Source organism: Esox lucius, chromosome 3 (assembly GCF_011004845.1).
Source record: "Esox lucius isolate fEsoLuc1 chromosome 3, fEsoLuc1.pri, whole genome shotgun sequence".
In the NCBI taxonomy this organism is placed as follows: Eukaryota; Metazoa; Chordata; class Actinopteri; order Esociformes; family Esocidae; genus Esox; species Esox lucius.
In genome coordinates this window covers 19,895,597-19,923,536 of record NC_047571.1, presented here as the reverse complement: position 1 = coordinate 19,923,536, position 27,940 = coordinate 19,895,597, and the positions used below count along the sequence as shown (strand labels likewise).

The following is a 27,940-nucleotide window of genomic DNA, read 5'->3' as shown; positions in this document are numbered from 1 at the left end:
TAGCCATTTAGCATTGATTAATTATATACATATAATTATAACCCGTTTCCCAAAAAGTTGGGATGCTGTGTAAAATGGAAAGAAACACAGAATGAAATAATGTGCAAATCATTTATAACATATGTTCAGTAGAAAATGGTACAAAGACAACATATCAAATGTTGAAACTGAGACATTTTATTGTTTCTACAAAAATGTATGCCCACTTTGAATTTGATGCCAGCTAAACGTTTAAAAAAAGTTGGGACGGGGCAACAAAAGACTGTGCAGTCTAATACTAAAAATAAACCGGCAGAGAAATATCACAACTAAAAGACTGCGCAGGCAAATACAGAGGTTATAAAAAGTCTACACACCCCTGTTAAAATCCCAGGTTTTTGTGATGTAAATGAATGAGACAAAGATAAATCATGTCAGAACATTTTTTGCTTTTAATGTGACCTATAATGTGAACATTTCAATTGAAAAACAAACTGAAATCTTCGAGGGGGAAAAATTAAAAATAAAAATCTTACAATAACCTGGTTGCATAATTGTGTACACCTTCTTATAACTGGGGATGTGGTTTTTTTCAGAATTAACCAATCACATTCAAACTCATGTTAAATACAAGTCATTACACACCTGCCATCATTTAAAGTGACACTGATTAATCTCTGAAATTTTCTTAGACATCTCAGAGAAAAAGCCATAGTTCGCAGAGAGCATCCAAAGCATCAGAGGGATTTCATTGTTGAAAGATATCAGTCAGGAGAAGGGTACAAAAGAATTTCCAAAGCATGAGATATACCATAGAATACAGTGAAGTCAGTCATCATCAAGTGGAGAAAATATGGCACAACAGAGACATTACCGAGAACTGGACATCCCTGCAAAATGTATGAAAAGACAAGAAGAAAACTGGTCAGGGAGGCTTCCAATAGGCCTACAGCAACATTAAATGAACTGCAGAAATTTCTGGCAAGTACTGGCAGTGTGCTACATGTGACAACAATCTCCTGTATTCTTCATATGAATGAGCTATGGGGTAGGGTGGCAAGACAGAAGCCTTTTCCTACAAAGAAAAACATCCAAGCCTGGCTGAAAAACAAACAATCATCAAGTCCCCCAAAAGCACATGGAAAATGTGTTATAGTCTGATGAAACCAAGGTTGAACTTTTTAGCCATAATTGTTTGTACGTTTGGTGCAAAAACAACACTGCACATCACACAAAGATCACCATTCCCATAGTGAAGCATGGGGGTGGCAGCATCATGCTTTGGGGCTGTTTTTCTTCAGCTGGAACCGGGGCCTTAGTCAAGGTGTAGGGAATTATGACCAGTTCCAAATACCAGGCACTTTTGGCACAAAACCTTCAGGTGTCCGATAGAAAGCTGAAGATGAAGAGGAAGTTCACCTTTCAGCACAATAACGACCCAAAGCACACATTCAAATCCACAAAAGCATGGCTTCACCAGAAAAATATTAACATTTTGGAATGGCCCAGCCAAAGCCGACCTGAATCCAATTGAACACCTGTGGGGTGATCTGAAGAGGGCTGTGCACAGGAGATGTCCTCGCAATCTGACAGATTTGGAGTGCTTTCGCAAAGAAGAATGGGCAAATATTGCCACGTCAAGATGTGCCATTCTAATAGACTCCTACCTAAAAAAAATCTAAAGGTACTTCAAAATAGTGTACGTTTAAGGGTGTGCACACTTTTTTTTTTCACTCAAAGATTTCAGTTTTTCAATTGAATTGTTCACGTTATAGATCACATTAAAGGTGGAAGAGGTTCTTGGCATTAAACAGGGGTGTGTAGACTTTTTATATCCACTGTATGACCCAAGGGTCTGTTCAGAGAGTCCTATGACAGTCACAGTTCCTAGCAGCTGATATGGACAGGAGTTTTGGGACTAGGGTTGCCCAATATTGGAAATAACTGACATTGCGATATTTTCTTAGTGTAAAATTGCAAAGAGTTTGGGGATCTCATCACTTATGATTCATAAAATAATTAATAGATTCAGAGAATCCAGAGAAAACTCTGCACGCAAGGAACAAGGCCGAAAACCAATATCGTATGGCTGTGGTCCATCAATGCACGGACTCAAAAACACTTCCGAAAACCATTGTCTGTGAACACAGTATGTCGCTGCATTCACAAATGCAAGTTAAACTCTACCATGCAAAGAAGAAACCATGTGTAAACATCCAGAAACACTACCACCTTCTATGTGCCCGAGCGCATTTAAGATTGACTGAGGCAAAGTGGACAACTTTCCTGTGGTCTGACAAATCAAAATCTTAAATTATTTTTGGGAATCATGAATGCCCCGTCCTCCAGACTAAAAAGGAGAGGGACCATCCGGCTTCTTATCAGCGCATAGTTCAAAAGCCAGCATCCGTGATGGTATGGGGGTGCATTATTGCACATGGCATGGGTGACTTGCACATCTGTAAGGCACCATTAATGCTGAACAATGTATACAGGTTTTGGAGCAACATATGCTGCCATCCAGCTTATTTTAGCAAGACAATGCCAAACCACATTTTGCACATGTTACAACAGCATAACTCCCTAGTAAAAGACTCTGGGTGCTAAACTGGCCTGCCTGCAGTCCAGACCCCTTGAAAACATTAGACACATTATGAAATGAAAAATACAACAAAAGAGACCCCGAAAAGTTGAGCAGCTGAAATCCTATATCAAGCAAGAATGGGAATACATTTCATTTTCAAAACTACAGCAATTGGTCTCCTCAGTTCCCAAATGCTTACAGGTTCCCAAATGCTTACAGAGTATTGTTAAAAGAAAAGGTGATGCAACACAGTGGTAAATGTGCCCCTGTCACAACTTTTTTTAAATGTGTTGCTGGCATCAAATTCAAAATGGGCATGTAATTTTCCAAAAACAATAAGATTACTTATTTTTATAATTTGATGTGTTGTTATTTTCAAATAGATATAAGGATAAATGATTTGCACATCATTGCATTCTGTTTTTACTTGCATTTTACGCAGTGTCCCAACCTTTTTGGAAAGGAGTTAGGAGTTAGAATAGTATTAGATTTTCAAAATATTCTGACATTAGGAAACTCAAAAACAAGCACAGACAAACACGCAGATAGAGACACATACCTGACACAGACATACTCAGACACATACACCCACACACACACACACACACACACACACAGATACAGACACATTCTGCACTCAAGACCTTTAACTGTACTCTGTGTCAGCATCCATCTCCACCACTACGTACTTACAGAGAGAAAGGAAAACAGAGGTAGAGAGATAGAAAGAAAGACAGAGGGAAAGACAGGGAGAGGGTGAGGGAGAGGGGGAGGGAGGGAAGGAGGGAGGGGGGAGGGGGGTGCCCTTGAGAGAGGCAAAAGGGTCCCGGACAGAGGTGTTCTGGTGTATCTAATGTGACAGGTGGGCTAAGGTCCCCGAGCACAGACTGGCTGAGATGGATGCAGGTCAGACGCAGCGCAGGAGCAGAAAAACACTCATCACTGAGATCAAAGGAGAACAGAGAGAAAGACAGACACGCTCACTGAGGATGCTGGATCATACTGGCAGGCAGACTGGCTTTGTTTCTGCCTCTCTGATACTTCAAACCAGGACCTGGAAACTCCACAGGATCCTCTGTGTGTGTTTGTACCTGAGTGTGTGTGCCAGTCACCTACAGGGTAACCTGGGGCTGCGACACGATTCTGGCAGAGCTACAGAGTCGGAGGGAGGTTAGAGAAGGACAGAGCTGGTGAATCCACATTAAATATATGGACACACATTAGAGGATGGCCCATATGTTTAATCCAGTGGTTAAAACAATGAAGCAATCAGTTCCCCGCCCTGCCGTCTGGTTGCACCTCTGCACTGCCATCTAGCGTTTATTCAGTCAGCTACATCCTCTCTAGTATGTCACCTGTATTATCAGTCATGAGCATTTATCACACACTGAAAATGCATTATTATATATTCATCATATTAAAATCTAATTTATCAAAATGATATGCAACTGTACAATGGAAGGTGTAAGCCAACAACATTTCTCTCTTACTCACACACAAACAGACACACAGACACACACACACATTGCCAAATGTCAGAATCTTCGGTCGACCACTAAAAGGCTCCTCTTGCCAAATGTCTCACCTTCCGTGTTCTCACCTCATGGGTCACTGAATAACCTGTTTGTGTGTGTGTGTGTGTGATGATTGAATCACAGGTCAGTATTAAACCTCCAGGCATCACATATGAGTAATGTAACATGTTTGCCACTGTGACACTCGGGATGAGGACAAAACCACATTAGCCACTAACAACCTGTTATATTTGAACACACACACATACACACATATGAATGCCTGTCTGGTTTTGTCTCCATCACTCCGTGCTTTAGGGTGGTGAAATGCAATAACAGGCAGACATACACACACGTACAATATGTGATGTGAAATTGGGTCAGCAGTGGAGAGTGGGCTTTAATGCCGAGCACATACGCTCCCTGAAACAAATCTGCATATTCATGTGGGTGGCTATCAAAAGGACACACATACGCGGGGACACATGCTGGCCCACACACACACACACACACACATACACATACACATAAACACGCATAACCAAAACACAGAAGAAATGCACATGTACACAAAATGTCAGAAGCAGAACGCTAACTTTCATTTATCTGGTTGTCTCACCTAAATACATGGGGTTAGAATTAGAGTTAGGCATTACTTATTAGGATTAGGGGATAGGGCTGTGTTAAGGTTTAGCATACATATTAGGTTGTAAAAGTTAAGGTTAGGCTTAGGGTTACATTGAAGTGTAGGGTTAGGATTAGTAAAAGTAGGATTTATTTATGGGCAATCATTTTTGGTGTCTCCATTTATATAGCTAGGTAAACATCTCTGTGTCGGTTCAGTAACTCAGCTCTCTGGTTCCCAAGTGTCAGTTATTGACCCTCAGTTGTTTTACTCCCACATATGCTCAAGTCATAGAAACAGGATGTTTTAACTCAAATTCTACAAATAAAATAAGAAGACAATTATTCCAGGCAATTTCCCCATTGTTGTTGATCTCCCCTCTCTTTATCGCCCTGTGCTCCTCCGTCTCCAAGTGACAGTGTTTATGGAATAATTCCAGAGAGCAAATTACAAAACTATCCAATAAAGCTAACCACAACAAACTCTGGGAAATGTTTAGAAAACGCAAAACTATAATACTCATTATAACCACAAAGGGAATTTCAGCCACTCTATCCAGAAGAAACACAGAGAGACATAGCGAAAGAGACAGAGACATAAAGAAAGAGACAGAGGAAGACATAAAGAAAGACATAGAGGGAAGGAGAGCGATAATGACAGACAGAGGGAGGGACTGAGAGAGACGCAGAGATAAAGACAGTGAGAGAGAGAGACAGCGAGGGAGACAGCGAGGGAGACAGTGGGAGAGACAGCAGGAGAGAGCTCCCTGAGGATAAACATGTCAAACCTTCTAGTTGGCATTTCTGACTTTCTCTCTAACAAATGAACAACCATTTTGTCTTACGAAGCGTTTTTCTGCTTATTTGCAGAAAGCTGGTGGAAATGGGATTTTGTGCAAACGTGAGAAAGAGTGTAACAAAGGAATCCGAGACAGTAAGCAGATAGTTATGAAGCCCCATGGGGGGGAACATGGGTGGGGTGGGGGGAGGCAGTCTTTTGAAGAAAGAGACAGCGGGTTGAACCATGTGGAGAGAGAGAATATGTGTGTATTTGTGCGTAAATGTGTGTGCAAACGCATACAAACTAGTGTGTGTGTGTGTGTGTGTGTCAGCATCCTTGTGTGTGTGCAGTTGTGTTTGCGCCTATGTACAGTATATTTTTGTATGTGCGGCATGCTCTGTGTGTGTGTTGTTTTGTGTGTCGTGTTCAGCCGTGTATGTGTGTAGCGTGTTCAGATATAGTCACAGTGAGGACTGGGTGTGTGATTTATTTCAGAATCTAATGTCTCTTTGATCTCCCTCTGCTTAAAAAAACACCCTACTGGGATCACAAACTCCCATCACTGTTGCATCCCTCTCAATTTACTAAGCAGGCCACATATGTGCACACACACTCACAGGAAAGCTTGGACATAAGCATTTGCTCACACACACACACATACATAGACACATACACACACACATAAACTCTCAGGGTGTCTAATCTACTTTAGCTATTATCAAATCCGTAGAGATCCAATTACAAAGATAAAGGGGTATTTGTTTTTCTGTGTGCATCCTAAAAGACTAATTATATTTTTGTGTAAAGATGAAATTAATTGATACAGCACAAAATGTATTCATGTTCATAATTGCTGTTTGTTGTATGAATCTGTTTTGGATCCTTTGTTTCAGCGGTTCACTGTTTCAGAATGTTTTTTTATGGTACAGATGTTGCTGTTAATCACAATCAAGACTTATTATTTATATTCTTACATGGTTAGGCCACATGTTTATGATGCACAGAGACATTTTCTTAACCATCTCTCACACAGACAAAGACACACGAGTTGGTGGGTCTCCTGTTTATCTTCAGGAGCAATGGCTACCAGTAAAACTTGTCCTTGAAATGGTGACTACCATTTGCTACGATGATGGCGCCACCCAATGGAGGAAACCACCAAAACAGTAGCTTCATTGAAACGGGGTTGCTCTTTTTCAGCCACGTGGAAACGGCCTAGGTGAGTGCATAATCAATTTTCCCTTCTTAGTTTTTGTGGGATTCCCCTGCGTAGATTGTCCTACTCCAACTCCATCAGGGAAAAGCTTTGTCAGAAGCGGGATTCGAACCCGCGCCTCTATTCAGAGACCAGAATACTCCTTGATACAGGAAGGGTTTTCACCTTGAGTCTGGCGCCTTAGACCGCTCGGCCATCCTGACAACTGCGTGGAAATGAGCTACCAAATAAATTTACACTAATTCGTGGGTGGATGAAAGTTAATTTAGTTATAAATTAACTATTTATTGATTTAATAACTTTGACGGGCTAAGAATATTGTATGGCCAAGGAAAACTGTAACTATATATTTAAATGTAATAATAATTTCTAATATTTACAGAGATTGTTTTCACTGCCTCGCCACTGTCAACCAATGGTTACGCGCAACGTCATTATCTGTCATTGACTGACGGTTATCAGTTCAATACGAGTCTGATGCGTGACGCGTGTAGGTAAATGCTCCTAGAGAGCTTGTAGCTCTTTCAGTCTGGTTGTAGGTACGATTTAGTGGATTAGATACTTTACTCGGTTAAACCTAGTTGAACGGTCTCTGACAGCAGTGTTGCCAGATAGGGAGGTTTCTTAAACAGTTGTGCTATTTTTAATGATAGAGCGGGCCAAAAAAAATTGCTTCGGCGGGTAGACTTATTGATTAGGTTGTATAGTAAAAATAGCGCTTGTGCAGATTTTTGTAAAATCCGCGGGTGATTGGTCCGTATACAGTCAATAGAATCTGGCAACTCTGGCGGTGCACAATTGGTTGCAAACACGGAAATCGCGGACATAAGGCCTACGTGGTTCTTTGTTTACTTTTTTGACGTTGTACCAGAAACTGTTTACAGTTTTAAGATCTAGCGCGGTGTTTGTTTACATTTGTAAATGGTTCACGAAGAGTTGAGCGCTCGTCTGAACAATGATGGGTATAAGAACTGGCTCAAAGCGGGGTACTGCCTCCTGAGACTGCGGGACGGGTTGCATTCTTTCACCAACACTGAGATGAGATCATTCCACAGCAATCTAGTTACTAGGAACCCAGGTCTACTGAGGCCCTGCAAAAGCGGGTGCCGACCCAAAGGAAATCAGGTACTTTAAGTCATGACTTAACTACTGACATTTAACCCTCTCGAAATAACGACCCATATTTTAGAAAGATATTATTTGAAGAGACACCAAGAGGGAGTGGGATTTACCCCATAAGATAGAAGCCTGGAGATAATTAAAAGTTTTGACTGAGACCCAACCAAGATCAACATCACATTGTTATTTGCGGCAAGAGATTAGTAATGCGGGGGAGGAAGATGGTCAAAGCCATGTGGGTGCTTCAAAAGATTCTTATTTGGAATGTATTGGCGGAGTACAATAAAAAGGTGCATTGCTGCCACCAACTGGATGGACTAACCGCTCGGCCACAGACACATGATATAAATCTTCCTGGGCCTTAACTCCACCTAAGCAGTGCCATTAATCTACATTGCTATAAAGGCCAACCAGATGCATTGTGGTACACATCTGGTAGACTATAACTCTTTGTTTTACCTGCGTTGCCATGAAGGGCTTCCATTGTTGAGATAAAAATACATAATATGGATCAGCAAACACATTTTGTTTTCCTGTGTGTGTTCCACAGCTGTACTCTGTGTGTGTGGTGTGTGCAGAGTGGAGGGCCGAGATCCTGAGGCATCACACGCACCCCAGCGGAACGGTGAACTGGGGGAACTGCAGACCACCACTCTGGAAGCAAGACCACTGGGAACTGGCCAAGGTTGTGTGTGGGTGTGTGCGCAGACCCTAACAAACAGTACTGATCGATTGGGTCTGTAATTGAAATTGTACTCAATGTACTTTCATCTCTAATATTAGATCAATGACTGCATCTCCTTTCTTTCTGTGTGTCTCTTCCTCAGGCTTACATGCCGAGGGGTCAAGCTGGTGTTAAGGGGGCGGAGCTATGTGATGCATCTGCATTGCTTAACCTCATTAACTACTGCTCACACTTCAGCTACATAGACCAGTGCTGTGTAAGAGAGGTAACATATGCAGTCAAGTTTTACTTACTGAAGCTTGTCTTGGATGCTGATCTGCCCCCTAAGGCTGGCATATGTTAGGTTGACACAATGGACATGTGCAAATGCTCTGAGAGGACATTTGACCTGGGTTAGTGCTTGTCCCTAACTACCTAAACAATAATGGTAACATCTACCTTAACCCAAATATAGTGTAAGGTTAGCTAGTTTGCGAAGCTAGTTAGTCTTTGCTGCTAACTAGAAAAAACAACTATATAGAATCGTAAATACATTGTTTCTGCTATTCCCCTTGTCAACACTACAGGGCTGAACTGTTTTTATATATTTCTATGTACAATGTAAATAATCTAAATGTGTGATTTTGGGTGGATTTACCCTTTCACCTTTGCCCTGTTTTGAATGTAAACTTGATTTGAACAATTTCAGCGTTTGTGAGGTAAGCTGTGACAGCACCTTTGAGTCAACCAATCACAGTCATGTCTGCCTCCAAGACATTTGAGTAAAACCCCTGACCCCCAAATACACGCGCACACACACACACACACACACGTACGCGCAGTATAAAACGTATGTGTTTTGAATGTTATTAATGTGCACTCCTTTTAGGTTATTAGGTATCGGAATGAGTTGATGCACTCGTGTGAGATGCGAGTGTGTGATCAATGGATGATGCGCTACCAGACAAGCATAAAGCAGCTCCTTCGGCAGTTCACACACCTACCAGAGGTTGTAGCAGCCGGACAGCAAATACTAGAGGTAGGTGCGCGATCTGTGTTGTGAAAAGAAAATTCTTCATACAGATTTTGGAATACTCGCATGAACATCTGATACTATTCGGATGGAAGACCAACCTTGTTGTATTTTGTTTTCAGATGCTGGCTGTCGATTTGTCTGTGTTAGTCCCTGGGGTGGACAGAGTGGACGGGTCCTGGTGGGAGGGGGTGGCACCGGAGTCTATCAGCCAATGGGAAACTGAATTGCTGAAAGAGAGGCTGCACGAGCTGTGTAGTGACCCAGCCAGACAGGTATTTCTTGTCATTAGATGTATTTCTGTCTATATCTATCTACTAAAATGTAATTGAATTGTCTGTTGTTTTCTGTAGGACACTAAGGAGTTGCTGAGGCTGAGGGATTTCCTCCTGGCCAACAGAGACTTGAGTGAGCAGTTCTCCTCTGAACTCCAGACCATTGAAATACTGGAGACACAGAGGAAGAATAGAAGAGACCCTGAGGGGAGAGAGAAGGAAGGTGTAGTAGGAGTGAAAGGAGGAAATGAAGAGGAGAGACCGGATTAACCAATCACAGTGTTAAAGACATTTTCAAAATGTTGCTTTGTCCATGTTTTGGCTCTTTCCTTACCGCAGATAAAACAAGATGTGAGACCAAGTACTAAAAAACACCCCATTCATTTTTGGTCCAGGTCTGGGCAACTCTGGTTTTATTATTTCCCCTGCCTCAGGGATGTTCCTCAGATGTCCCTCAGACATTCCACAGAGCAAAATATCACACCAGCAAAAATAAGTCTGGTCAGGTGGGGCATTAAGCAGACCGGATCTGCGTTTTGAATGTCTTCAAGTTTCTACAACATTCAGATATAAATATGTCATCAAGGAGGAACATGCCTGTGATATGTAGAATTAGGAATCGCATCTGTATTTGTGCAATGTTTTTGCTACTGAAAATGGCCTTTTCCGCTCACCGTGCCGGTATAATTGGCTGACCAGAGTGGTTCAGTCTGAATAAAAATCATGGATGAAGAGTAGGATGTGTTGTTTGTGGATCTCTGAAACAAGATACAGATCAAGGGGGTCGTCCCTGGTGTTGCACTGAACATCAACATGCAGGATGTGGTTGAAGCGGTAGATGTCATGGTTGATGCAAGAGACTGGCATGCATAGTGGATAGAGTGATGAAGCCCTCACCATTTTATTGTTCTTTGAGTCCCACTTGTTATGTACTGTATGTGTAGATGGAGGAGGAGTATGGAACTCCAGCTAATTCTAAATTCTATAATTGGTGGTGTACATGCATCTCAGTGCCTGAAGGTCCCCTGATTGAGAATAGGAGGATGCCAGAATAAGGGCTGTCCAGCATGTCTCCTATTAGCAGGCAGTGAGAAGAGTGTAAGACATTTGTGATGGCGAAGTAGCAACGATGGTTGTCTCAGACACTGGTTCCTTATTTCTGAGACGTTGCATGTTAGAACAGTGGACACTGTCATTTACTGTAATGGTTAAAAATAACTGCCTAATTAATACAAACTCTGACACAATAAAAACTGACTGGTGCTGAACGTTTTTTTGGGATGAGAAGTTGGATGGAAGTCTTGTCCTCACAGGCCCTCAAGTCTGTAGGTATGTGAATTGGATTGTGACTCAAGTTGGTTAGTGCCAGTGATCAATGCACTTGCGCTTAGCCTTGGTATATTTGAAATATACCCCAACCACCCGATGCCATAAATAAGTAAATGATATATGTATGTATTTGTATACATCTTAAATATTGAGTTGTCATTCACTTTAATATCTTCAGAATCTTTTCAGTAGCATGTCAACGAGGCATCCGCACATTCTTTATAAATTCTGCTCTTTCTGATATAGACATTGTTTACATTTCTATGTAAGAAATTCATTTTTGATGATGAATTCTACATAGCCTACACATCATGTGATCTGTGTTAGGACTGCGCCTGACCAGCCTCCCAGGAAGTTCAGGTTCAGCTGTCTATCTCGGCACTGGAGCAGGGTAGCTGGAATAGTAGTTTCAGAAAAAAGAAACTTGCAATATCACATCTAGCACAACAACGCGAAATTTTTTCACGATGGAATCCTTCAAAAGGTTTCAGGATGATGGTTATAAAAACTGGATTAAAACGACAATGGGGTTGAACTGCCTTAAAACGCGACTTGGAGATTTCCTGGAAAACGAAACCCAAACATATCACAACGAATTACGAAACCAAGTAAAAACTACAAAAGGACGTGAGTGTATAAAGAATTGCGGATTGAGGCAGAAGGGGAACTCAAAATTTAAGGTGAAGAAAAATTTAACAGTTACACCAAACACCTCACGATATTAATATATTTTCATGGAAAGCTCTAATGGTGGACTACCAAGCGGGCGGCTGGGCATCAATTCATGAAGCGCAACACGAAATACTGCCTATTCGTGAATTTTCTCACAAATCGGGCGACCCGAAAACGCACGAAATCTTTGACATAACGTGGCATAAGACTACATATTTTACTCTGTCCTCTTACCCTAAATGACAGTTTTACGTTGATAGTTGATACACAGACTGGGAAACGTTTCCTTTAAACAATATGTAAGATTGTTGCTGCAAAACTAGCCTAAATGCAAACAGAAATGACCAGTTGACATCTGTAGTTCATGTTTTAAGTTAATATTTTAAATTATATTTTTCTACAGAATATTCCCGATTGCCTGCGATATTCCCAATTTACACTTTCTCGCCAGTCGGTCTATTCGTTTGCATTGCAGTGACTTGTAATTTCCACATACTCGCTTTAGGCACATACAGTAATATCCTTCCCACCCTAAACCCCCCTGGACTAAATACTGTTCTGGTCTCATTCGGTAAGAGGAAATAAGATGTTATTGTTTTGAGGCAGGATTCTCCGCAGTGCCCCTTTAAGTTTTCTCTTTACCAAATTATGTCGTTATTGAGTTATTTGTATGTTGTCGTCATTTCCATAATAACAAGGTTAGCTCTGCTGCCAGAGCAGGAGATCCCAGGTACAAGACACTAAGGAAACGTCAGCTGCCTTTTGCATGGTCACCTTGTATCTTTTTACTGTTACTACCGACATTAAGCCGATCTCTCCATAACACAACACAGTGGTGATAGGGTAAATGTCTACATAACAAATCATATAATTATTGTATCCAGCCAAATTTTTTGACCAAATGTGCAATTTAACCTTCTGCCCATTTGCTTGGTTGGGCTGAATATAGGTTGTAACTAAATGGCCACCCCTTCGCTCACCCAGTGGTCATCTGCCCTGCACTACCTAAGAACGTGGCATTTCTCCCGAGGTCAGAGCCTTACTTCAAAAGCACAGTGGGACAACAGAACCAATAACTTCCATCAGAATCTACTTTATTAACCAATCACATTTACACTTACCCAGAACTTCACTTGGTACAATAGTGCAGCTAGTGTTTGACAACATATAGGTGCAAAATCTACCTCACTTTGACTTGACAGTTCACAGCTCAGTTCACAAAAAGAAACATTTCTAAACATTAACATTTTTAAATTTTAGTATATTTAGCTGTCGCTCTAATTTTACTCAATAATAGAATGATTACAGGCCTAAATGCGAAACCTGTTGATTTAGGTTCTTGTGCTGTGTAAAGAAGTGTGTGAGCCATGGAGAGATGCCATCTTGTCCTACCATAAAGGCGGACCGGTGTACTGGAATAACTCCAAGCCGTACCTGTGGCCTACTGAGAAATGGGAGGTGGCAAAGGTAAAAGTGTCTTCAACTGGAGTAACATTCCGCCCGTATTTAGCATGCAGGGCCTTCGGATAGTCTTTACACCCCTTCACTTTCTTGACGTTTTGTTGTGTGATGGATTAATTAAAATTATGTTTGCCATCAATCTACACACAGTACCCCAAATAAAGGAGTGGGGAAAAAAGACTTGTAGGGATTGTATGATTTGTAGGAATTTGTGTCAGTGTATTTATTGTTAAAAACTTAAATATCTCATTGTAGTGCACATCTGTGTTATTGTATTGTGTTTCTGTGTTGTATGAGTAGGCCCACATGAACAATGGAAATGGGAAGAACACCAAAGTGGAGGACTTTGACATCTCTGCATTCCTCAACCTCATGGCCCATTGCGCCTATTTTAAAAAGTTTGTGAAACCTGGTGTTCTCACAGAGGTAAACCGTCTTTAACACATGCACACACATGCACACACACTCACACATGTTTACCTTTATGCTAAATGTGTCTGCAGGTGACTAATGTGAGGAACAAAGTGATGCACTCAGCTGACTTTCAGGTGGAAAGGAAGGACTTAGATGATTACATGGCGCGAATCAAAAACCTGGGCCTTGCTTTAGAAAAACAGGCACCCCTTTTTAGCAAGCTGGCAGAGGAGATTGAACAGGTGAGTTTTGTGTAATTGATACAATGCCGATTTTGCAAGTTTTCCCGCTTACAAAGCATGTAGAAGTCTGTAATTTTTATCATAGGTACTGTTCAACTGTGAATGACGGAATCTAAAACAAAAATCCAGAAAATCACTGTATGATTTTTATGTAATTAATTTGCATTTTATTGCACACTTCGCAGTTGAAGTGTACCTATGATAAAAATGACAGACTTCTACATGCTTTGTAAGTAGGAAAACCTGCAAAATCAGAATTGTATCAAATACTTGTTCTCCCCACCGTATGTGTGTGTGTGAACATCCAGTATATCTGGTGAATGTCCTTTTAAGTTTATACACCTGACCAGTTTCTTTGTTCCAGCTTCAAAATATAAACCTTAGTTTCAACATGAATGAGGGTGGCCAGGACAGTACACGTTCACCTGAAGACGTTCGGAATATGGAGAGGTTTCTAAGTCTGGAACAACAGATACTAAAGGAAAAGTTGGAGTGCCTGTCCCAACGCTATGAAGAGGACAGAGGGACAGCCCTCACTGTAAGAGATTTAAAACGGCAAGCATGCACATATCCTTTTCTGTATAATATGTGCACACACCCAGACTGTATAACACCTCATGTGTTTGTGTGTGTACCCCCAGGTGGAGGAGTTGCAGTGTGTAAGGGTGTTTCTGGAGGGAAACAAGGACCTGCAGGAAAGCCTGCAGCCACAGTGGGAGAAACTGAAGGAGGTGCAGGAAAGTGTGAAGATATTAACCAACAGAGTGGACACACTGGAGAGAATTACACACCCCCATGGTGAGAGAGAGGGAGAGGGAGAAAGGGAGAGAACCATCGAAGCTCAGAGCATAGATCGAGAGAAAACAGTCAGACTGAGAGCAAAATACAGAGAGACGGGCATACAGAGGAGGATGTTTAGTTACTGAGGTTTCCGGGCCTATTTTAAGAATAGTTGAGTTATTGTGCGTTCAGCCCTGCTAAAATAAAATTGAGAGTTGAGTTACGGTGGATTCAGTCCTGCTAAAGAGAATAAAGAGTTGAATTACAGTGGATTCAGTCCTGCTAAAGAGAATAAAGAGTTGAATTACAGTGGATTCAGTCCTGCTAAAGAGAATAAAGAGTTGAATTACAGTGGATTCAGTCCTGCTAAAGAGAATAAAGAGTTGAGTTATGGTGATTTCAGCCCTGCTAAAGACAGTGGGTTCAGTCCTGCTAAAGAGAATAAAGAGTTGAGTTACAGTGGGTTCAGTCCTGCTAAAGAGAAGAGTTGAGTTACAATGATTTCAGCCCTGCTAAAGAGAATAAAGAGTTGAGTTACAGTGGGTTCAGTCCTGCTAAAGAGAAGAGTTGAGTTACAATGATTTCAGCCCTGCTAAAGAGAATAAAGAGTTGAATTACAGTTGGTTCAGTCCTGCTAAAGAGAATAAAGAGTTGAGTTACAGTGGGTTCAGTCCTGCTAAAGAGAATAAAGAGTTGAGTTACAGTGGCTTCAGTCCTGCTAAAGAGAATAGTTGAGTTATGATGATTTCAGCCCTGCTAAAGAGTTGAGTTAGTGAGAGATCAAGACCTCCTGATAGCTGTTTTGTGTTTTCCAGATCCTGAGTTCAAAACTGATATCCTTAAATATAAGAACCACCTGTATGAAGAGGCCCGGAGACGGGGGTGGCCTGAGCCTGTCTTCACAGAGAAAATGGAAGCTTCTGGTGGGTCTGAACCGGAGCCCACAACATCTCACAATATCAAAAATAGAGTGATCTAGGATGTCCATATAATCTTAGGAATTTAGATCTAAGATTCCAAATTAGAATCTATATTAAAATAAAAAACTGATTCTAGATCTGCTCCTACTCTGAGATGCTTATGTCACATTTATTATGTCACAGATATTTACCTTCAGGCTGTTCCAATGTCTCATTGGTAATATTATATTTTAGTATAGATTTGTGAAAATTAAAAGTAGGCATCATTCTCTAACTTTGACTAATGTATTTAAATGTATCAGTAGGATCTCCAGCACATTTCCTATAAACTCTGATTCTGTAAGGAAATAGATTAGATTAGATTCAACTTTATTGTCATTGAACAGTACAAGTACAGTACAACGAAATGCAGTTAGCATGTAAGCAGAAGTTCAAATAGAAGAGGGCAGACATTTTCAAGTATTTACTAGTATTAAGCAGAGATGGGGACAAGTCACACATGGTCAAGTCCAAGCAAGTATCAAGTCTTAACCATCAAGTCTCAAGTCACAGTTCAGATAAATCAAGCAAGTCAAGTCAAGTCAAGGGTTCACCCTAAGCAAGTCAAGTCGAGTCCTTGTAAGTTTCAAGTCAAGTCAAGTCACAGTACTAAAGAGATGAACACACACACACTGTCCTCTGTTTCTGACGTGCGCTCGGTGCGAAGCTCGATTTCAAAATCAAATTCCTGCTGCGTCCATAGCAACACGCTGTTTTTCATGGCAAGGGTCTGTTATCAAGAAATAACACGCATTCTGCACTGGAATTCAGCCAATCCATGTAATAAGGGCTAATAATAACAACCTTATAAACTAATTATTGTGACTGAAAAACTGCCTAATATGTAATTACGCTGTAATTATTCTTGTCTGTATGAGTAAAAAAATAAAACTCTTCAAAATGTTTAGGTGCTAGTAATCACATCGGCGCCTCCATGTTAGCCTTTCATGCAGTAAAGTTAACTGTTATGGTGGAAGCACAATGCTTTTTAGTTTCCATGCGCAGTCCACAAACACTTGAAAATGCGCACATTTAATACAGACATTATAGCCTACGTGTAATAATATACATGCCCGCTCATTTTAAGATGCCCATCAACATTAAAATTCAGGCTATGCCACTGTTATAGTCAAATTCCCTTACATCTATTTACCAGACGTATTCAGTAATGATAATGGTCACATTTCTAACAAGAAAAAAACAAACATAATACGGAACCAAGGCCAAATTATGACAAACAAAATATTAATTCATTAATTGAATTAATATTTGAAGGCAGTGAGTTTCTCAAGGTAGCCATGTACATGTAGCAACTGAAAACAACCTTATCAGACTTTGCAAAGCATTGTCAGAGTCCAGTAGTACAAGGAGAGTAGTGCAACAAGGTCCCTGAGAGGCAGTACTAAGCGGTGGGCGGGTGGGTATGTTAAGTGTTGGGTACAGAGTTCAGCAGGATTCAGAGCTGGGCACTAGTGATGTTTTGGGCGCTTTTCACCACCCGTTGCCTTCCGGTCGGCTACGGAGCGTCCACCAGATCACACTGTGGCACAGTTTGTCAGAATACTCTTGATTTTGCAGCGATAAAAGTTCACAAGGATCTTGGAAGACAGACGGGCCTTCTTCTTCAGTCTCCTCAAAAAGTACAGGCACTGCTGTGCCTTTTTGACCAGGGCTAAGGTGTTGTGCGTCTAGGAGAGATCCTCAGAGATGTGGACACCCAGGAATTTGAAGCTGGACACACTCTATCTCAATGCCACTCTATCTCAATGCCCCAGTGAGAACTGGGGTGTGACTGCAGCCTTTAGACTTCCTGATATCCAAAATGAGCTCCTTGGTTTTCTTTGCATTGAGAGCCAGGTTGTTGTCAGCGCACAATGCCTCCAGGTGGTTTACCTCCTCCCTGTAGGCTGACTCTTCATTGTCACTGATCAGGCCTACCGCCATGGTGTCGTCTGCGAAATTGAAGATGGTTTTGGAACTGTGTACAGGAACACAGTCGTGGGTGAAGAGGGAGTACAGGAGGGGGCTCAGCACACAGCCTTGTGGAAAACCAGTGTTCAGGATCATGGTGGAGGAGGTGAAGTTGTGTAACCTGACAGAATGGGGTATGTTGGTTAAGTACAAAGTCCAGTTGCAGAGAGGTGCTAATCCCTAGGTCGTGGAGTTTGTTGACCTGCCTAGGGGGGATGACCGTGTTGAATGCTGAGCTAAAGTCTATGAAAAGCATTTTTGCATAGATGTTGGTTTTGTCCAGGTGGGTCAGGGCAGGGTGTAAACCTGTGGTGATGGCTTCCTCTGTAGAACTGTTCGATCCATAGGCAAACTGGTAGGGATCCAGTGTTGGGGGTAGGTTGGACCAGTCTTTCAAAGCACTTCATTATCGTGGGGTGAGTGCTTTGCTGGAGAGATGAAGAGCTTTGCTGCAGAGATGAAGTGCTTTGCTGGAGAGATGAAGTGCTTTGCTGGAGAGATGAAGTGCTTTGCTGGAGAGATGAAGTGCTTTGCTGGAGAGATCAGAGTTGAAGGCTCCTGTATCAGGACAGAGGGTGGGATCACAATTGGAGGTGCGTTTAGTTTGCTCTAATGTTCGCTTTGTTCCAGAACTATTTAAACTGAACAACATGTTTACACTAAACATTCTTAAACACATTTTAATCTACTTTCTGTTCTGGTTAATCCCATTTGGTCTGTGTGACCAGGTATGGCAAGTGACAGCGTTCCCCAGCTCAGAACCCAACTTTTGTAAACTGTTTGTTCTGTACAGCATTGTTTTGTTCAATAGATGTGTCAGAACGTGTGAATGTGTGTGAGTTCAATGAGGGTCAAAATTCGGGCACTCACCACTGGCAATCCTTTGGTGTCAAGGATACCACGTTGACTAGGTTAGCCCCATCTGAATGGACTTACAGACGTGGGTAAAGAAAAATATACATACAGATAAAGGCATAGGAGGATTAACTAAAAGGCAATTAAAATTATTTCTATCCCTTTCAATAAAATAATTTACATTGCAAACATGTGAGAAAAAAAGTATAATGTTCAGATCCTGTTCTGAATGGATCCAGTTCAAAGTACACTCTTAAACAGTTAGCCAATCTGGGCTCATTTTAAATGCATTATTTATTATTGTCATTGTTATCATGTGAACCTTTTGCAAATGCATGCAGTTGTGTCTCTCTGAAGGCTGACCCTATAATGTTTGCTTAAAATGGCCCCATCCAGGTTATAGGGGTTGTGTGAAGGTGAGAGGTCTTACGTTTGAAGGTACTCAAGTACACCCAAGTCGAAAGACTGCTCACCAGGAAGTGGCCAAACTGGCCCTGAGCCAGCTCCCCAAGGATAGTGCCAACCGGAGTGAGCTAGCCAATGACACAGAGGAGGGAGAGGCATCCAGTAGCCAGACGGACCAACCACAAAGCGTCTCATGCACAGGTCTTATATTTGATAGTATCTGTTAAAATATTGTATATCATGATAGCATGCTTTGTTTTTCACACAACAAATAATTTTGTCAGTTTTAGTGTCTGATTCGTTTATCTTATGTAACTTTGTCTTTAGGCCCTACCTTCTTTGGTAGTGTCACTGTGGTACTCAAAACTGACATCACCTCTGGAGAGGGGCATTCTGGGGAGACAGAGGCTGTGGAGTCTGCGTACAAGAAACTAGCTCTTCTTTTGGATCTACCAAAATCAGGTTTAGTACTGATTACTGATACTTGGAGTACTGAGTACAGTACTCCAAGTATCTTAACTGTTCTTTTCCACACAACCAACGAAATGGTTGTTGTCTTCAAAACACGTTTCTTGTACCTCAGATTCCTTCTCTAAGGCGGCAGTCCTGAAGCACTGTGACACACGGGATGTCCAGCCCCCAGAGGAGACTGTTACTTTTGATTCAGAGGGGGGGGGCTACCTCTGCACCCTCCAATTCACTGGACCAGTCACCTTCTATGTGTCAGGTAAGGCCACATGCAGTAGAAAGCCTCATGGCTACGCCACATTTAAATGTTTCAGGATGCATTGCACATTTATATCAACATATAATATAGTTACATATAGTTATTTTTATGGCAGGATTTTAAAATGTCAGTTTGCTGCTGGTGGAAGTTGTGGAACACTCCTTCAGCAAGCTCCTCTTTTCATTGAGGACATCAAGCTTGACCCTGCCTATCATTGGCCTATCTCAATCTTGCTCTGCTTGGATTGCTGTTTTTATTGATTTGATTAAAGCCTTTGACACAACATTAGCTTCATAGAGGACTCTCAGGATAACAGTGCATCAAATATGAGGGTCTCTTGTCCATTGCTCTGGCTGTGTACAGTATATGGGTGGTCCACAGGGTTTGATTTTAGGGCTCATCTTGTAACTCAGCTCTGGGAAAGTCTCAAAACGATTTGAGCTCCATCAGTCCATTCTGGTTACCTGGCATATCACTGTGACCTCTACGCCCTGATTAACTGGCCTTTCAGATATGTACAGTATTTGATCATGTTTGAAATACGGCTGTGTCTGGTCTATTCCAGAGGGTTCCAGCAAAAAGAAACAGGCACAGAAGCAGGCTGCTAAAGTGGCCCTCCAGCGGCTATCCGGTGTCCTCGGGGACAAGGAAGTGGTGGGAGAGAACTACGTAAGTGCCCTGAAGGAGCTGCTAGAGGCCCAGACCCCACGCCTGGACATGCCTGTTTATGACATTACTGACAGAAAAGGAGGAGGGATGGGGGAGGTTACAGGGAAAGGATTGTGGTCAGAGGTCAGCTTGAATCCCCCTGAGAGTGAGGTGGTACCAGTGTCACCCATGGACACCTTGGTTACTACGGACCTGATGGATACCACTGTCAGCATGAACGCCGTGGCTGTTGAGGGCGCAGTGGTACCAAAAAACATCACGGTTGCCATGGAGACCCAGGAGGAAGGTGCCTCCGAGTCCGACCACCGCCGAGCCGCGCCCACCATCCTAGAGGAGCGCGTCGTTTCCTCAGGTGAACACCATCCCATTCCGAGTCACCTGGCTTAGAATCAGGCAGGTGAAGTTAATGAAAACGGAACGGCGTGACAGAATCCAAGGTTCTTCTATCTGTCCTCATCAGACGGCGGGGGGTTCTTTTCCTCTGTGGCGGTACGTGTCCAGAAGGACCTGGTCCCGCAGGAGGCCTCCACTCCGGAGGGGGCCCTCCAGGCAGCCTACTGCAGTCTGCTCCAGGCCCTGGCCCTGGATCCTCCACATAAAGCAGGTATGCGACACACAACTTGGATGTGGGGGGCGGCTTCATTCAGTCTGATCTTAGTTGACTGCGACATCGTCCTATTTTATTGGTTTCTGTATGTTGCTGTGACTGTCCTCCAGGTGGTGAGAAGCAGAGTGTGTTGGAGTTTTTCAGATGGGTACAGTCTGTCCCCCCGATAGAGGATTGTGTGACAACAATGGATGGAAAGCACAGATGTACTCTGGGAATCGTAGGAAATCTCACTTTCCACAGCCAAGGTTACTGTTTATGCCAAACTCATTGCAATGGCAAAAGTAGTCATGTCTCACACTCACCTCTCTCACTCTGTGTCAATCTCATGTTCAGAACCAGCCTCCAAAAAGCAGCAGGCAGAGCAATGGGCAGCCAGGGAGGCCCTGAAGCATCTGGACGGGGTCCTGAGTGGGGTTGTGGGTCAGGACACCAGTGGAGCGAGCCAGAACTACAAGGGGAGACTCCAGGAACTGCTTGTCAAGCATGGAGGAGGCAGCAAGCCAGAGTACAAAACAGAAAATAAAAAGATCAGCAGGGGAGCAGGTTAGTCTGGCCCCTGGGACATTTTAACCTGATAAGTTAGGCCAATCAGTTTGGATTTGTAAATGCTGGATCTCTATGAAACGGTCATGAAACGATCACCATTCTCCCTAGTTTAGTCAACCATACCCGTGGTTTCTGGCACCTATGTTGGCAAGACCCATATCTGTGAGCATGTAAGCCTGGTTTCATCACTCTGATTCCAACATCTGTCTACAATTGTGCCACATTAGGGCTGTGATCTTGCAAATGTTTTTGAGTTATTTTTGGAGTAATCATGGATCTCTATGGCAAGAACAAAATGTCATCAAAATCTTACCATTGATGTCTGACGTGTTGCGTACAGAAGGACTGAACCACAGTTCCCTCACCAGTTTTATTATAGGGGACAATTATTTGATATTATAAATAAATTCGGTATAGTTTCCAGCATAGTTGTCTTCATGAATGTCCCATTTATCATCACATCAATAAATTGTTGTTCTCACTGATATATAAAAGATAGATGTCTTCCTAAAACAATGCATTCATTCTAAAACACAGAGGCCAATATCAAGCTCAAGCCCAATGGCTAATCATGTCACAAGCTTAGACAGAACGTTACCTGAGAGTGTGAACGGGACCTCCTGAGAGTGTGAACGTGACCTCCTGAGAGTGTGAACGTGACCTCCTGAGAGTGTGAACGTGACCTCCTGTGAGTGTGAACGTGACCTCCTGGGTGTGTGGACGTGACCTCCTGAGAGTGTGAACGTGACCTCCTGAGAGTGTGAACGTGACCTCCAGAGAGTGTGAACGTGACCTCCAGAGAGTGTGAACCTGACCTCCAGAGAGTGTGAACCTGACCTCCAGAGAGTGTGAACCTGACCTCCAGAGAGTGTGAACCTGACCTCCAGAGAGTGTGAACCTGACCTCCTGAGAGTGTGAACCTGACCTCCTGAGAGTGTGAACCTGACCTCCTGAGAGTGTGAACCTGACCTCCTGAGAGTGTGAACCTGACCTCCTGAGAGTGTGAACCTGACCTCCTGAGTGTGTGAACGTGACCTCCTGAGAGAATCTAAACACAGATGTAGTCTTGTTCCTTAACCTATTCATATGACAATAAAGCATTCAGAATACTGCACAATGCATTCTCTCTCTCTCTCTCTCACTCGTTCTCCTGCTTTCTGTCCCCACAGCTGCAGGTCCGGTGACAGGGGAAACGCCTGGCTCCACTCAACAGGCTGACGAGTTGTCAGTCAGTGTTGCTGTTGACAAGGAGACAACGGCTGAAGATCCTGGCCCACCTCCTCCGAAGAGATCTGCAGGGGGGGGGGCGGAAGGTGGGATTCTACTCGTTCAGAAAGTGTCATTGAAGACTCTCTTTAATTAGTACCTTTAACAAGCTTTCATTTGTGTTTATGTGTGGTTTTCCACACGTCTCTGTGTATTTCTCTGTACTTCAGCTATCAGGAGCTGTCTGGGGTTGTTGGGTCTACAACCACCTTGTGTGGTGTGTGAGGAAGTGTGTTTGGAGCAGTTGTTTGACTGGAAGGTGGAGGTCCAACTAGAGCATTACATCTTCCGAAACCAGACCTGTTACAGCACTAAGAAAGATGCTATCCGCGGGTCCTACCACAGTCTGGGCACAGCGGGCGAGATCTGCCAGCCTGGCACTGGTCAGTTTTTCATTTCTTCAATGAATGGATCTGCCAATCAAATGAACTGTATCAAAGTAGAAACATTCTCAAACATGCTCAACCGCATGTGGTCCAGTTTAAAAATGACTAATTAATAACTTTTTACTCTACACTACAGTTGTGCTCAAAAGAGTGCAAACCCTTGGAGAATTGGTAATATATGTACCATTTGTAAAGAAAACAAGTAAGCAGGCAAAAGTCATGTATTTTATTTCTTATGGGATTCACATTCAACTGTAGCTCATAACAGAATGGCGCAGCCATAAAACAAAACATGGCAACAAAGAAAACATTTTAAATGACCCCTGTTAAAAAATCTGCATACCCTTAGTTCTTAATACTGTGTATTGCCCCCTTTAGCATCAATGACAATGTGCAGTCTTTTGTAATAGTTGTTTATGAGGCCCTGAATTCTTGCAGGTGGTATAGCTGCCCATTCGTCTTGGCAAAATGCCTCCAGGTCATACAAAGTCTTTGGTTGTCTTGCATGAACCGCACATTTGAAATCACCCTAGAATGGCTCAATGATATTAAGGTCAGGAGACTGTGATGGCCACTCCAGAACCTTCACCTTTGTGCTTAGGGTCATTGTCGTGCTGGAAAGTCAAAGAGCGTCAAATGTGCAGCTTTCATGCAGAAGAATGCAAATTGTCTGTCAATATTTTCTGATAACATGCTGCATTCTCTTCCTCTCAATGTTTTTTCTCCTCTGTATAGATCCGAGTCAGTCCACAGGAAAGGTGAAGCAATTTTTTCTGCAGCAGAAGTTCCAGTTGCCTGAGGAGGATGTACAAGAACCAGAGAAAGGCCAGTTCTACTGCTCCCTCAAAGACATCACCTGTGTCTTCACCTATAGTGGACAAGGTTAGTTGGAATGGATTTGTTGATCATATAAGAGTAGCATAGATTAGATTCAACTTTATTGTCATTGAACAGTTCAAGTACAGTACAACGAAATGCAGTTAGCATCTAACCAGATGTGCATATAAAAGAGGCCAGAAGTATCAAGCATATGTATATTACAAGTGGAATGTATAGATGTGCAATGAAGGCAAATGCAGTACAAATCGCAATACTAAATGTGCAATTAAGGCCAATAGAGGAGGGCAGAAAATGTACAAGTATTAAATATAGTGCATGTTAATAGTTGTGTTGACCTCATTGTGCCATTTGTGGGTACAAATGGCAAATTGTAAATGGCATTCTAGTAGCATGTGCAACTGGGATGCAGAGATGGCAGCAATGAGGTCCCTGAGGTAGACATCTGTATGTAACGACTGTAAAAAAAAGCACAATGGCAATTTAAAATGTGCAAAGAGGCAAATTGAATGTACAAGGCGCACGTGCAAATGCACGTACCTGTAACAACTGAAAACCTCCATAATCAGGCTTTGCAAGGCAGTGTCAGAGTAGTACAAGGGAGTGGTGCAACAAGGAACTAAGAGGCAGGGGGATGTGGCTAGTGATGGGTCACAGAGTTACAGTGGATGGGAAGAAACTGTTCCTGTGCCTGCTGGTGCGGGATCGAAGAGACCTGTACCACCTGCCTGATGGAAGGAGGGAAAACAGTTTGTGGCATGGGTGTGATGACCCTGTGCACCCTGCGCAGACACTGCTTGCACTGGAGGTCTTCGGTGGCAGGAAGCTGGGCACCAGTGATGTGCTGGGCGGTGATGTGGCCAAAGTTGACAAGGATCTTGGAGGACAGATGGGCCTTCTTCAGCCTCCTCAAATAAATGGCGCTGCTGCACATTTATTTAACCAGGGGTGAGGTGTTGAGGGTCCAGGTGTGGTCGTCAGAGATGTGGACACCCAGGAATTTGGAGCTGGACACACTCCACCTCAATGCCATCGATGAGAACTGGGGCGTGACTACAGCCTTTAGACTTCCTGTAATCCACAATGAGTTCCTTGGTTTTCCTTGGTGTTGGTTGTGTCCAGGTGGGTCAGGGCAGAGTGTAGAGCTGTAGACCTGTTCAGCCGGTAGACAAACTGGTAGGGATGCAGTGTTTTGGGGAGCCAGGACTTAAGGTGGGCCAGAACTAGTCTTTCAAAGCACTTCATGATTGTGGGGGTGAGTCCGACAGGTCGGAGGTCATTCTGGCTCAACGCAGTGGACTGCTTCGGCACTGGCACAGTAGTTGTTGTCTTGAATCACGTTGGGACAACCGCCTGACATTTTTAACCAGTGACAGGTTAAAAATGTCAGTGAAGACCTCGGCCAGCTGCCCAGCACATGCTCTGAGCACACACTTGGGGACAGGACAAGCAGCCTTGCGTGCATTCAGCCTGCTCAGTGGAGATAACACTTCTGCGGTAGATAGTCTGAGGGGGGGATGTCTGGGGGGAGTTCAGCTATAATGGCTGGAGCCTGTTTAACTCGTCGGGTAAGGAGACGTCGTTGGCTGTGGGGGTGGGGTTCTTTGGCCGGTAGTTAGTGAGGGCTTAGATGCTCTGCCACATGCGTCAGGGTTCGGAGTTGTTGTTGAAATGCACAGCGTTGCGTGCCTTTAGCAGTTGTTGGCCCTCTCTGTTCATCCACGGCTTCTGGTTGAGGAAGGTCTTTATTAGTTTGGGTGGTGACATAGTTGGTGCAGATGTTGATGTAATCCAGAATGGAGGAAGCATATTTTTCAATGTCTTTATGTGATTCAAGGGTGGCTTGAGTGGCAAACAAACTCCAGTCTGTGTGTTGAACCTGGTGCTGTAAGAAGTCTGACTCAAATGGCCACAATTTGACTCTCCTCGTTGATGGCTTCACACGTAGGACATTTAATTGAATCATTGTGCTGAATTAATAAACTGTGTCGCATTGTTCTGATTGTCAGGTTCCAGTGAGGTTGCAGCGCGAAAGTCGGCCTATGAGAGGGCATTGTCACAACTGGTTCCATTAATTGGCTACAATGTTCCTGTGGCCTCATCCAGCAGTGCTGAGGAGGCGGAGCAAAGGCTCAAGAATGTGTTGAATGGAGCAGGCCATCCTTCAGCTAACTCTGCCTTGAAAGGAACTCAGTACAGAAGCTCTGCCAAGCTGAGCTTCTTTGGGTAATCACTGATAACAATCTCTCGTTTCATCTTATCTTCATCCGCTTACCCGGTTTCAGGTCGCGGGGACAGCAGCACCAGCAGGGGACCCCAAACTTCCCTTTCCCAAGCCACATTTGGTAGCTCTGACTGGGGGATCCCGAGGCGTTCCCAGGCCAGTGTCGAAATATAATCTCTCCACCCGAATTGTTCCTCTTCAATCTGAGGTTCAACTATCTACCGAACCCTCCTTTCCAGTACCTTTGAGGATACTTTCCCAGGGAGGCTGAGAAGCGTGATACCCCTGATAACAATTACTGATAACAATTACTAAAATAATTTCTTTATGTATGGAAATTATGTCTAAAGGGATTATCCAAGTGTTCTTTTAGTGTTCTTTTTTGTTGTGTTTTAAATATAATATTTTTTCAAAGTGCTAATGACAAAGAAAAACAATTGCCTTCCCTTTTATCTGAAAGAGATGTTCCTTAAAGCTGTTGTGATTGACAGGTATAGTATGGAGTGCCAGCATCTGGGTAGTAAGAAAGCCAACAGAGCCCAACTCAGCCAGCGTTTACTGGGCCTACTGGGGGAGGACCAGAAGGGTCAGTAGCAAACACAGACTACACTGCAACAAACACAAAAACACACATTCACAGTAGTACTGTTCATTCCGTCACAAAGGTACCTCAGTGAGAAATGTCCTGGATGAATGGTTTTTGAAGAGAGATCTGGAGAAACCTGTGTTTGAGGACAACCCATCTGGGAGCAAAGTCACATTTTCCACTCCTCTACTCTGCTCGTACACAGGTAAGCCTCTGAAACACACACTCTCTCACTTATCCATGAACACTTGCATGATTGTCTATTCTCTCTGAAGATTGGCAGGACAGCCAGGAGAAAGCTGAGAAGAGATTGGTCGATGAATTGCGGATGTTGGTCAAATTCCTGTTTGATTGAAACACCACTGATGCACTTTCCATTGGCTCCCTGCCTGAATCCATTCAAAAATGTTCTGCTCTGATTTTCTGTGGTCGGTCATGTCTGTGGTGTTGGTGGCAGTGTAATTATTTATGAATTTACCTGTCGGTATTGCTGCACGTTTTAATCTAATAAGAATTATCCTAATTCCAGCAACTTATGGGTGCTGAATTTAGTTTTTTGCACAGCTTATATGTAATAACATACACCCACCTAAAGGATTATTAGGAACACCTGTTCAATTTCTCATTAATGCAATTATCTAATCAACCAATCACATGGCAGTTGCTTCAATGCATTTAGGGGTGTTCTCCTGAACTCCAAACTGAATGTCAGAATGGGAAAGAAAGGTGATGTAAGCAATTTTGAGCGTGGCATGGTTGTTGGTGCCAGACGGGTCGGTCTGAGTATTTCACAATGTGCTCAGTTACTGGGATTTTCACGCACAACCATTTCTAGGGTTTACAAAGAATGGTGTGAAAAGGGAAAAACATCCAGTATGCGGCAGTCCTGTGGGCAAAAATGCCTTGTTTATGCTAGAGGTCAGAGGAGAATGGGCCGACTGATTCAAGCTGATAGAAGAGCAACTTTGACTGAAATAACCACTCGTTACAACCGAGGTATGCAGCAAAGCATTTGTGAAGCCACAACACACACAACCTTGACCCCACCGGGTACCACTCATCTCCACTACAAATAGGGAAAAGAGGATACAATTTGCACGAGCTCACCAAAATTGGACAGTTGAAGACTGGAAGAATGTTGCCTGGTCTGATGAGTCTCGATTTCTGTTGAGACATTCAGATGGTAGAGTCAGAATTTGGCATAAATAGAAT

At 43.0% G+C, this 27,940-nt stretch overlaps 2 protein-coding genes across 3 annotated transcripts; both read left to right on the top strand.

The window, feature by feature from the left end:
* The first annotated feature begins 7,154 nt into the window (after window positions 1–7,154).
* LOC105022378 (uncharacterized protein CXorf38 homolog) lies at window positions 7,155–10,526 on the top strand. Its single transcript, XM_010890702.3, has 6 exons — window positions 7,155–7,823; window positions 8,368–8,502; window positions 8,645–8,767; window positions 9,371–9,520; window positions 9,637–9,789; window positions 9,868–10,526. Exons 1-6 carry the CDS (start codon window positions 7,620–7,622, stop codon window positions 10,057–10,059), a joined length of 957 nt encoding a protein of 318 aa, XP_010889004.2. The 5' UTR covers window positions 7,155–7,619; the 3' UTR covers window positions 10,060–10,526.
* A 937-nt stretch (window positions 10,527–11,463) lies between these two features.
* si:ch211-91p5.3 lies at window positions 11,464–27,388 on the top strand. Of its 2 annotated transcripts, XM_020040966.2 has the most exons (22): window positions 11,464–11,798; window positions 12,740–12,820; window positions 13,126–13,257; window positions 13,552–13,677; window positions 13,755–13,907; window positions 14,272–14,445; window positions 14,549–14,705; window positions 15,503–15,610; window positions 18,869–19,078; window positions 19,205–19,339; window positions 19,461–19,604; window positions 20,170–20,625; window positions 20,734–20,877; window positions 20,991–21,128; window positions 21,217–21,426; window positions 22,599–22,742; window positions 22,866–23,078; window positions 23,817–23,963; window positions 25,928–26,144; window positions 26,634–26,728; window positions 26,808–26,933; window positions 27,004–27,388. In XM_020040966.2, the coding sequence occupies exons 4-22, from the start codon at window positions 13,558–13,560 to the stop codon at window positions 27,081–27,083; spliced, it is 3,171 nt and encodes a 1,056-aa protein (XP_019896525.2). In that variant the 5' UTR covers window positions 11,464–11,798; window positions 12,740–12,820; window positions 13,126–13,257; window positions 13,552–13,557; the 3' UTR covers window positions 27,084–27,388. The 2 variants fall into 2 exon arrangements, with proteins under 2 accessions (XP_019896525.2, XP_010889019.2); XM_010890717.3 differs by lacking the exon at window positions 12,740–12,820.
* Window positions 27,389–27,940: the final 552 nt, after the last annotated feature.

What these genes read in the sequence shown, in the direction of transcription:
- si:ch211-91p5.3 (XM_010890717.3), top strand. Translation starts at nt 11,586, where the DNA reads ATGGAATCCTTCAAAAGGTTTCAGGATGATGGTTATAAAAACTGGATT. An exon ending in AGGGGAACTCAAAATTTAAG is followed by an intron (nt 11,799 to 13,125) that starts GTGAAGAAAAAT and finishes CTGTTGATTTAG; the next exon opens with GTTCTTGTGCTGTGTAAAGA. An exon ending in AGTCACCTTCTATGTGTCAG is followed by an intron (nt 19,605 to 20,169) that starts GTAAGGCCACAT and finishes GGTCTATTCCAG; the next exon opens with AGGGTTCCAGCAAAAAGAAA.
- LOC105022378 (XM_010890702.3), top strand. Translation starts at nt 7,620, where the DNA reads ATGGTTCACGAAGAGTTGAGCGCTCGTCTGAACAATGATGGGTATAAG. An exon ending in ACCAGTGCTGTGTAAGAGAG is followed by an intron (nt 8,768 to 9,370) that starts GTAACATATGCA and finishes CACTCCTTTTAG; the next exon opens with GTTATTAGGTATCGGAATGA. An exon ending in CCGGACAGCAAATACTAGAG is followed by an intron (nt 9,521 to 9,636) that starts GTAGGTGCGCGA and finishes TTTTGTTTTCAG; the next exon opens with ATGCTGGCTGTCGATTTGTC.